Below are 11,291 nucleotides of genomic sequence, written 5' to 3'. Positions count from 1 at the left end.
CGCCTCGTGTCTCCGCAGCCCCGCCGGGCCTCGGGGAGTGACTGTGTCCTACTCCGGCCGGAATGGAAGTGCCGGAGAGGCGGCGGGGCTTCCGGAGAGAGGCGGCAACACCTGGCGTCCCCGCCGCCCCGCACCAGACGCGGCCGGTGCCTGCTCTCTCTCGCCCGGTCTGCAACCACAGTGCTTTGGGGCCGGGCTCCCAGAGGCCAGCGACGGGCTTAAGACTGTGAGTTAAAGGCGAGACGTTGGGAGTAAAGAGAGTTAAAGGGCAGCCGCGTCCCTCCCTCTTTTCTTCTTACCCCTTTTCCCTTATTCTGGCGCCCAAACCTCCGTCCTCAGAATATCCCAACCCTCGTTCACTCCTAGGCCTCGCCGCCTGGGCGGTGAGTGCGCAGCCCTGGGAGGGCCCTGTGGATTTCCGATTACAAAGTTGAGGTCTGTCCAAGGGGGTGAAGGGGCCGGGGTCTCCCTTCGAGCAGGCAGACAGCGAGTGGGGACTGAGAGCTGGACCAAGTGGCCAGAAAGACCCCGAGGGAGGGGACTGGGCACTGCCCGCCACCAAGAACAGCACCCCCCTTCCAGCCCCTCTCGCTGGCATGTCCCCCATGGTGAAGGGCACAGAGCGACAGGAGTCACCCGTGGGTGGGCATGCGGCCAGCGAGCTCTGCTGCTCACAGCCACAGCCCTCACCTTCTACCTCTCACTCACGGAAGGAAGGAGGCGACAGGCCAGGCTGCGACCGCCATGGCCTTCTCTAGGCTCCCACAGTTGGAGACCCGTTACTTACCCGAAGTGGTGAGGAAGTAGGGGTGGTGGTGGTCTCCCTTATGCAGAGGGTGGTGGGGGTGAGGAGCCAGGAGGGTGGGGGTGGGCATGAGGGGGTAGCCATAGTCTAGCAGAGGCACCCGGGAGGCCAGGGAGCTGGCGAAATGGTCGGGGGGCACCTCCCTGAGTGGCTTGGGCTTGTGCAGCAGGATGTCCTCAATGAAGAAAGACGTGGGCCTCTGAGAAGACGCCGGGTGTAGCGGGGAGGTGAAGTTGAGGTTCATCTTGGTCCGAGCCCCCCAACACAGAAAGAAGGCCCAGGAGGAAGTGTAGGGAGCAGGCAGCGGCTCCCCACGCCTGGCCAGGAGCCGACAGCCACCCCTCGAGGCTGGGATCTCCAGGCTCTCCCCCGGCCCTGGGCTACCCCTGGCGCTAGAGGCGAGCAGACTAGCTCCTGGGTAGGTTGGGTCTGAGTGTAGGAGAATTGGCAGCTTGGAGAGGGGGCCAGGAGAGCCAATGGCGAGGCTGCCGGCAGCGGAGGGGCGGTGCGGGCTCGGGGCGTGGCGGGGAGCTGTGGGCGGTGCTGAATCCGGCCTTCCAGACCCGGGAGAGCGGAGGAGACCAGGTTCTTGCTCCTACCAAAATTCTCCACCTTAATTTCTGCCCCTCCAACTGCAGGAGCTGTTTGCTCCCAGCTGTTTTTAAAGAACGCTAAAAAGACAAAGTCTCTGTCCCCCAACAACTCCTCTTTAGAGAACAGAAAGCACTTAAAAGGCCCAAAGCAATAGGGATAAGGCATTTATTTTGGCATTTGGATCTGAGTTTTAAAATTTTAGAAAAATGGCCCTGCAGGGTGTGACTCAGTAGATGAGCATCGACCAATGAACCAGGAGCTCATGGTTCGATTCCTGGTCAGGGCACATGCCCAGGTTGCCGGCTCGATCCCCAGTAGGGGGCGTGCAGGAGGCAGCTGATTCTCTTTCATCTTTGATGTCTCTCTCTCTCTCCCTCTCCCTTACTCTATGAAATCAATAAAAATGTATTTTTTAAAAATAAATATTTAGAAAAATGAAAGCAAAGGAGAAGTGAGAAGAGAGTCCACGTCTGATAGACCCACCCTAAATTGATGGCTGAGGGATGACTAGATTGTTGAGGTAGATAAATAAAATGATGGATCATAATATTCTTGACCTCAGTTATAGAGGGTGGTGTGAGGGAAGTTATATCTGCATCAGTCAAGTAATATGGTCTGTGTAAATCTGTCCAGAGCTACTCTTAACGCCAGTCTCCACCTCCTATCAAATTTCATTATCTCCTCCTCACTCCACTCCCAGGGCTTGCTATTTCTGCTAGACTTACCCCTTTCAACCTCCCCCATCCCCCCCCAACCTCCCCCCACAGACACACACACACATACTAGTATACTTGTGCTAGGGTTTTTTGTCTCCCATTCCCTTCCCAGCCTTTCTTTTCATTTCCTTCCCTCCCAATATTTGTTTTCCTGTTTCTCTTTTTCTAATCTGTCACATTTATTTCCCTTGAGTCAATTTGCTAAAATGAAGTTGATCATCTACAGCACAGCAGGGCTAACTTTGGCTCGCATCTCCAAAAATTGCTCTAATTATTGGTGTTAAACTCAAGGAAATTAAAAGAAGCCACTTCTCTTCCATCTCCCCATTTTTAAGCTCTAATTTGTTGAAATCTAGTTGTCATCACAATTCCAATCACTACTGCTAATAGCAAAAGTGTTTTAATAGACACTGAGTCCTCACAACCCATGCTATTAGGTAATTAGAGGAGGTGTTAGAAAGCCAAGTGCTAATCCTTGGGCGCCCGGGTAGAATTTTCATCTGATCTAGCAGGTAAAACAAATTAATTACCAGAATCAATTAGGCCCCAAACTACAGTGCTGCAGGAAGTGGGAGCGCCGTGCTCCATATGGATGACCTGGTAAAAATGGTAAACAGGGGAGAAGACTGAGAGGAAGGAGAAAGAAGGGGGAAATAACTTTAAAATAAGATCTTAGCAAGTAGGCATCTAAATAAAGTCAGAATGCTTTGTCCTGATGTCTGAAATGTGATTTTTGTTTTAGGTTCATCATGGTAAGAGCTGAAGATGGAGAGCAGGCCACCGAGAGGCGGCCACGGAGAGGGAAAATGCAGGCTCCAGAAGTTGTGCCTTAGTCCTTAGCCCTGGTTCCGTCCAGTCATCCCCCCCACCCCCCCACCCCCGCAGCGCTAGAGAGAAACTGAGGAGGCTCAGACTCCAGACTCATAAAGAGGCCCTGGGGGTGCCGTCCACCGCCTCCCAGTGGAGCCTCCGGCCAGTGGAAACCAAGCCATCCTGTCTCCTAAGACCCTAAGGCTGAGGGGTGATTGAGGACGTGCCTGTTCCCCTCTTCTCTCTGCCAACGCGGGGACAAGCACTGACTTGCACTCAGCCTTGGAGATGGGAATTCAGCCTCGATAGGGATGGGGACTAACTTCTGCTCGGGTGGTGCAATGGAAAGGTGGTTGAATGTCTCTGGGAGTAGGGCCAGTAAACGCCGTTTGGGGGAGACAGTTACCTTTGACCCAAGGCACTGCAAACGTTTTCTCAGAAGAGAATTCAGCCTTAAACATTTCAGAGAGTTCACAGTAGCGGGAGAGGGGGGTGGGGCAGACCACCTCTGGGTCCTTTCTCTTCCCCTTATTTCATTGACTCTGGACTCAGCTCCTGGGTCTCCCCCAAGCTAAGGCATTTCCGGGGCCGGGCCGGAGGAGGTCCACCCCTCACACTCCCTCTCTGGGTCCTGCTCTTTCTAGGACTCGGTTCTGCAGCCCAGCACTGCCCATTCAGTAGGAACCTGAGAAGGGAGAGATGGAGACGAAAACTAGATAGCTATGGGAAGGGGCAGGACCCCAGGGCTGCAAGGGAGTTTTACTTCCCCTTTCCCATTCCCTCTCCCTTTCAGCGATGCTGGGAAACAACGCTCCGCCCGCTGAGTGTGGTGGTTGCCAGAAGGAAGGGGGGTCTCGGGAGAAGGGGGTCCCAATACATGGTGACAGGAGAGTTGACTTTGGGTGCTGGGCACACGGTGCACTATGCAGTTTTGTAACAGAAACCCACACCTGAAACCTCTGTGTTCATGTTGACCAATGTCACCCCAATAAATTTATTTTTTAAAAAAGCTCCATGGGCCCAACTGGGGTGGCTCACTAGTTGAGCGTGGACCTATGAACCAGGTCACAGTTCGATTCCTGGTCAGGCCATATGCCTGGGCTGCGGGCTCAATCCCCAGTGTGGGGCCTGCAGGAGGCAGCCAACCAATGATTCTCTCTCATCATTGATGTTTCTATCTCTTTTACCCTCTCCCTTCCTCTCTGAAATCAATAAAAATATATCTAAATAAATAAAGCTCATGGCTGAGAAAGTAAACAGCCACCAGCACCAAAGCAGGCCCCTGGGGGGAACAGGGGTGAGAATAGGGGATCTGTGGAAGTGGAGGCAGACAGGGATCCCTAAGTCTACACCCTACTGGATGAGGGAGACCCCCTTCTCCCAGGTGCTCAGGTAGCCACAGCCGGGCTTGCCATGGGCCTGTGGACCGGAGCTTAGCACTCGGGTGGACAGGCTGTGCAGGCAAGTCTTGTCCTGGAAACGTTCCTGAGGGGTTGAGCCTCACGCTGCTCTTAGAGCTCTCAGGGAAATCTTGAGGTCCAAAATGCTGGGAAGTGTCCTTACGGTGTTGGGGCTACTGAGCAGAACCAGGGGGAGCTCTGGGATGAACAGAACCCAGCCCCGCCTTCTCAGGGGCCTCATGCCCGGCCCCTCCTACTTCTGCAGTGGGTGACAGAGGCCGCCAGGGAGGCCAGCCCCCGCTTGAGAGGCAATCCTGTTTGTCCAAGGTTTGGAGGAAGAGGCATTCCAGAGCCCACAGGCCTTCCTCCACCCACGTCCCTAGGGCCATTGGGGTAAGAGGTACATGTCACATTCTCAGATAGCTTGTAAGCAGTTTGCCCTTAAAAGCAGAAATGTTTCATTGCCTGGATTGTCTGTAAAGTCTAGAGCAGTACTGTTCAATAAAAATATGAGCCACAGCCGAAACCAGTTTGGCTCAGTGGATAGAGCATCGGCCTGCGGACTGAAAGGTCCCAGGTTCGATTCCGGTCAAGGGCATGTACCTGGGTTGCGGGCACATCCCCAGTGGGAGATGTGCAGGAGGCAGCTGATCGATGTTTCTCTCTCATCGATGTTTCTAACTATCTCTCTCCCTTCCTCTCTGTAAAAAATCAATAAAATATATTTAAAAAAATATATGAGCCGCATAGGTAATTTTAGATTTTCTACTAGTCACATTTAAAAAGTAAGAAGAAACAGCCCTGGCTGGTTTGGCTGTGCCTAAAGCATAGGCTACGGACTTAGGGGTCTCAGGTTTGATTCTGGTCAAGAGCACGCCCCTTGGTTGCAGGCTTGATCCTAGGGCTTCGTGGGGGAGGCAACCAATCGGTTTCTTTCTGTCTCTCCCCCTCCCCTCCATCCTCTCAAATAAATAAATAAATAAATGTAAGAAGAAACAGGTGAAATATTAATATATTTCATTTAACCCCAATATGTCAAAAATATTATTCAACATGTAATCAATATAAATATTATTAATGACATTATTTTGCATTTCCTTTTAATACTAAATCTCCAAACTCCAGTGTGTATTTCACATTTGCTGTACATCTCAGTTCAGACCAACCAGGTTTCAAGTGCTCAAGAGCCTCCTGTGGCTCTTGGTTGCCTATTGGACAGCCCGTGGCCAGTTAACGGTCACAATCCCTTTTATCCCTCTCCAGTGTAGATCTACATACACAGAGAAAATGGAAAGCAGATCTGAAGCTAGTCCAGTACACTTGCCATTCATCCATCCATTATTTTAGATAATTATGAGCATTTATTGAGCATCTACTATATTCCAGGCTACTCACCACACATCTTCCCAACCTCAGGAGATTCAATAAATGCACTCACATTACACTAATTTTTTATTCTCATTTGACTAAAAGTCTGTCACCCAGGGCCAGCTGTAGCTGACACATACAATCAGATTCTGCACACTGCCTTGAGCAAAAAGAAAAGATCAAATAAACCCTCTCCCACCCCAATCTGCAAGACATGATAGAGCTGCTTATGGCTTCAGCTGAAGAATTACTAATTAATTTAAAGAGAAGAAAGATGTTTCTCAGAGATCAAATAATTAAACAATACTACTCTCTTTCATGTCAGTCTCATCTGAACTGTCATCTGAGCCAGGACTTAGTTTCTCAAAAAGATACCCCTATTGATGATCAAAGGAAAAGACTGGCTCCATTAGCCAAGTTGCCTATACTGTGGCCTTCAAATAAGGGGAGAAATGTATTTTAGGAGGATCTGAGTAACGCACTTTACTCATAACATTTCTGTGTTATGTTGCTTGTTGTCTGTTTCAACTCCCTTCTATCTGAGGACTTTATTTTAAGCACTACCAAAGTGGATGACATGTGTAGAGAAAGAACTGGCGTCATGAATGCTTCCTGCAAATGCATCTTCTTTTATACCGGAAAATAGGATGTGAACTCACATGAAAACACATTCAAAGAGAGGGTACTTAAATCACAGTATTCCTCAGGTAAGGTGAACTAAGCCCATCCAGTTTGTTCATTCAGGACTGGGCCCGTCTTTAAGAGCAAAAACTTTCATTTCTTTTCTCTAGTGAAGTTTTCTATACTGCCTTTGGCATCTCAATTCAAAACAGGCTTCATAAAGTTTGTGATAGAAAGAAAGACCTTAAGGTAATTAAAGGTTTGAAATATGAGAGATCTTATAGCATCATTTCTTTCTATTTTTTATTATTTTGTTTTATTTTTATTGATTTCAGAGAGGAAGGGAGAGGGAGAGAGATAGAAACATCAATGATGAGAGAGAATCATTGACCGACTGCCTCCTGCATGCCTCCTACTGGGGATCGAGCCTGCAACCTGGGCATGTGCCCTTGACTGGAATGGAACCCAGGATCTCTCCGTAGGCAGGCTGACACTCTAGCCACTGACCAAACTGGCCAGGGCCATACAGCAGCATTTCTTAATTCTCTAAAAGGATATAGTAGAGTGTGAATGATCTTTAAATCAGTTTCTTACCAGAATTCTACCATTTTCCTCAAGTCCCAGAAGAGTAGCCAAATATATTTACCAGGAAAACAAAAACAAAAACAATAAGCTAACACAAATGCTTTTTAAATATTCTCTTCTTCCATTCTAAAGCACCCAAATTCTATTATCAGCGTTAAAATTTAGCACTCAATGACACAATGTGCTTTTAACAGTAATACCAAACTAGTATGCATAGTTTTGAAAATAAAGGGGCATCTCTCACCATTAATGTTTCTATCTTTCTCTCCCTCTCCCTTTCTCTCTGAAATCAATGAAAGTATACTTTTTAAAAAGAAAATAAAGGGGTATTCATTACTACCACTATATACTGTGAATTTCTGATGTAAGAGATTGTAAGACCTTTTCAAACTCTATTTTTAGATACAAAGATGAGCTTGTAAACATTTCCCAAAAGGGCCTCATGTGCAGAACTAAATTTTTGGTGTTTTTGTTTAAATTCTGGATCATTTATATTTTGTTTGAAAATACTGTTCATAAATTCAAATTGATTTTTATTCTTCTAACTCTCATTTTTAACACAATGGAGTTAGTGGACCAAAAAATATATGTAATAATGGAAGGTATAAATGTTGTCACTATTGGAGTATAATATCGAATTTGTCTTACAATGATCTTACAATGTCTTACAATGATCAAGATAGTAATTTTAAAAGGAAGCAAAAGGAAAAATATTGGAGAGATTTTCTTAAACTTAAAATAGGAAAAGCCATTCTGTGTATAACATATAAGCCTAGATGCCATAGAAGAAAAATATTAATAAAATTAACTATATTAACTTTAAAAAATTCTTTATGGCAAAAACTATCATAAGCAAAGAAAAAAAGATGAACAATAAACTGGGAGAAAATATATGCAACTCATATCGCAGGCACAGGAATAATCTGTTATACATAAAATGTTACTGCCGCCCTAGCCAGAGTGGCTCAGTTCGTTGAGCATCATCCCAGGTACCGAAGCATTGCCCATTGGATTGCCCAACAGGGCACATACTTGGGTTGCAGGCTCGATTCCCAATAGGGGGTGTGCAAGAGGCAGCCTATCAATGTTTCCACATCAATGTTTCTCTCTCTCTTTATCCTTTCTCTCTCTAAAAAATAAATAAAAACATAATTTTTAAAAGTTACTACAAATCAGTGAGGAAAAAGATCAAGAGCACAGTTTAAAAATGGGCCAAGATAGACCAACACACACACACACACACACACACACACACACACACACACAACCATTCACACACAAAAAGAAAATATAGCCCTAGCTGGTTTGACTCAGTGGATACAGCGTCAGCCTGCAGAATGGAAGGTACCTGTTTCGATTCCAGTCAAGGGCACCTGCCCAGTTTTCGGGCTCAATCCCCCAGTAGGGGGCGTTCAGGAGGCAGCTGATCAATGATTCTCTCATTGATGTTTTGATCTCTCCTTCTCCCTTCCCCTCTGAAATCAATAAAAATACATTTAAAAAGAAGGAAAATATAAATGGCCATTAAACTTTTTAAAATGCTACTAATACTAAAAGTAAGACTAATAAAAGTTTAATTACACTGAGACAACATCATTAACTACTGAATTAAATTTTTTAAATCTGATTAATTTAAAATCCACTCTGTTAGCAAAGTTGTGGGAGAAAGAATCACTCATACATTGATGCAAAGAATGCAAATTTATGCACTCTCTATGAAGAACAATTTGCTTTAATTTTTATAAAATTTTATTGAAATCATCTATCAATTATAATGAATGAGTGAAGGCTTTGGGCAAGACACAATATTAGAGCTGGACCATTAAGGAAGGTAGAGTTTGTACAGGTGAAATGGAGGTGATGAAACTGCTCCGCTAAGGATAGCAGTACAAGTACTCACAGCGGGGAGGGAGGGGGTGGGGGGGGGCGGCGAACACACTGTATCTGCAGGACTCTGAGACTGGCATCAGTGGAGTGGATTTGGAGTAGTATTTTGAAATGTAGTCATGCTCTTATTGATAATCCTTTGAAAGATACTCAGAAGGCTTTGTTTTTACTTTTGAGGACAGCGGGGTGAGCATAGGAGCCAATGAAGGATTTCTGAGCAGAGGTGTAATTTAGGAAACTTCAGCTCAAGTTTCCATGCATGAGGACGTAAAGGAACGGTACTAGGAAGTCCAGAAAGTAAATTTTTGGTGTTTCCAGAAATAAGTCCATTCAGCCAATAAACAACCATCCATTCATTCAACAGATCTTTATTAGTTATTTCTGTGGATGTGAGGCACGTCGGTGGCAGCTTAGAAGATATAAACACTGCTGCAAGACGCTTACGCCCATGACAGCGGCACGACCTTAACTGCTCACCGTCTCCGTTCCCCGTTGTCACTCCAATCCTTTCTTTACTGCCAGAGTGGCGATTCAAATGTGCAGATCTGGTTGTGTTGGTTCGAGTTGAAAATCCTTTGATAGTATTTATGTATATTTTACCACAATGAAAAACGTTTCAAAAAAAAATCATTAGTGGTTTCCCAGTGCTCTAAGCTCTTTAACATGCCATATTCTCTCCCAACCCTGAGTCCTCGTATATGCTACCCTCTCTGCCAGGAACACTTATTATCTAGCCATACTCACTCTACTCTGCTTATCTATACAATTCTCCATAGAAAGAAGTCACTTCCTCATGGAGGCCTCCCTAAGGCCCCAGATGTGTTAGGGGCCCTGTCTCTATGCCACCATCTACTTCTGACATCATAATGTTTTTCTCACTGTATGGAAACTGCCTCTTTTCATTTCATTTCTTTTCTTTTTTAATCCTTATCCAAGGAGCGAGGAAATTTTTCCATTGATGTTTTTAGAGAGAATGAAAGGGAGAGGGAAAGACGGAGAGAGAAACATCGATGTGAGAGAGACACATCAATCGGTTGCCTTCCACACCTGTCCCAATGGGGGGTGGGAGGGGGACGAAACCACAACCCAGGTATGTGTTCTTGACCTGGAATTGAACCCAAGACCCTCTAGTATGCAGGCCGATGCTCTAACCACTGAGCACCCTGGCCAGGGCAACTGCCTCTTTAAGAACTTCTCTCCCTCAGTAGAGCAAAGTTTATACCCCAAGCATTGAGTTCAATGTTTGGCACATGGTAAGAGCTCAAAAATGGACTGACTGAATAATGGATAAATAAGTAAATGCATCAATGAGAGAACCACTCAGGTGATCCCGCCTGGAGGACTTGACTTTGCTGGGGAAAGAAGCAAGTATTTTCTATTGTTTATAAAATGGTATGAAGGCTTATCAATCCCTGGTCACCTTTCCAGTTCAATATGAAACGGGGCGAAGATCCTACCTGGTAATGGTTGAATGGCTAGTTATTAGATAACAAGCTGTGGGGAGGATGGTTACTATGACAACCTGTAAGTTCATTAAACACCACAAGCCTAGACTGTACAAGAAAACCCAGGTTCAAGTGAGATCAAGATCTGTAGGCTCCACCTACCTTGTCTATATAGCTCTTTGTATTTATTTAATCCTAGAATGCTTAGGCTGGTAGAATCTTACAGGTTGGTTTGTTTGTTTCCTTCTTGTATTCCTTGTAGTACAAATAAGCTCCAGAAATGGTAAGTGATTTGTCCAAAGTTACACAGCAAATTAGTTGCAAAGCTGAGGCTAGAAGCCCTGAATCACTCGAGATGCAGTTGTTAGCATTTCAGCACTCCGAACAGTGTTGGACCCCTTTGCCAATGTGTCAGTCACAAGCAGGTTTGCAGAATTTCTCATTAAGTTAAAATTTTCATTTTATTCGCTGAAACCTCATGCATCCATCCATTTATTCATTCACTCCTTCAGCGAGTATTTGAATATTACTACAGATCTTGCACTACCAGGTGCTGCACAAAATAGTAAACTGTCTAACGCAGGGACCTAGGCCCTCGCAGGACTATGGCTGTAGAATGAGAGAAACTGGGTAATGCTTAATGACAAAGTATCCCCTACAGATTACTTGCTGCTCCCAAACAAGAAAGTGTGAGTTTATATGAAGCAAGCAGGCGACCCCCACTTGACTCTGTGACTAATGTGAGCATCCCTCGTGAGGACAGCCAGACATCACGGTGCCCAATGTGGTGCAAACTGAAGTGCACACCAGCACCTATGAAGCATCCCCGCCAATGTCTAACCCGAATCGAATCAGGTTCACCTCACTTCCAGTTACAGAAAACACAAAGGTTAGAAAAGCAATCTGAAACCATGCTGCAGCCCTAGCCGGTGTGGCCCCAGTGGATAGAGCGTCAGCCTATAGACTGAAGAGTCCTGGGTTCAATTCTGGTCAAGGGCACATGCCCAGGTTGAGGGGGTGTGCAGGAGGCAGTCGATCAATGATTCTCTTTCATCATTGA

General features: G+C 46.0%; 1 protein-coding gene and 1 long non-coding RNA gene across 2 annotated transcripts in view; both read right to left on the bottom strand.

Annotated features, from left to right (window-relative positions):
* BSX (brain specific homeobox) overlaps window positions 1-1,180 on the bottom strand; it is a 5,196-nt gene extending 4,016 nt beyond the window's left edge. The window contains exon 1 of the mRNA XM_006762755.2: window positions 788-1,180. Within this exon, the coding sequence (XP_006762818.1) occupies window positions 788-1,049 (262 nt within the window). The 5' untranslated portion in view covers window positions 1,050-1,180. The remainder of the gene's footprint in view (window positions 1-787) is intronic.
* Window positions 1,181-3,758: 2,578 nt separating this feature from the next.
* LOC107182920 lies at window positions 3,759-10,772 on the bottom strand. The gene is made up of 3 exons (XR_001513678.1): window positions 10,762-10,772; window positions 8,835-8,837; window positions 3,759-3,846 (listed from the first exon to the last, which is right to left on the bottom strand). It is a non-coding gene; the product is annotated as an uncharacterized LOC107182920 (long non-coding RNA).
* Between the last annotated feature and the right edge of the window lie 519 nt (window positions 10,773-11,291).

The sequence above is a fragment of the Myotis davidii genome, unplaced genomic scaffold (assembly GCF_000327345.1).
Source record: "Myotis davidii unplaced genomic scaffold, ASM32734v1 scaffold839, whole genome shotgun sequence".
In the NCBI taxonomy this organism is placed as follows: domain Eukaryota; kingdom Metazoa; phylum Chordata; class Mammalia; order Chiroptera; family Vespertilionidae; genus Myotis; species Myotis davidii.
Note: the sequence above shows the minus strand (reverse complement) of the source record. Positions and strands in the feature narration are given on the sequence as shown.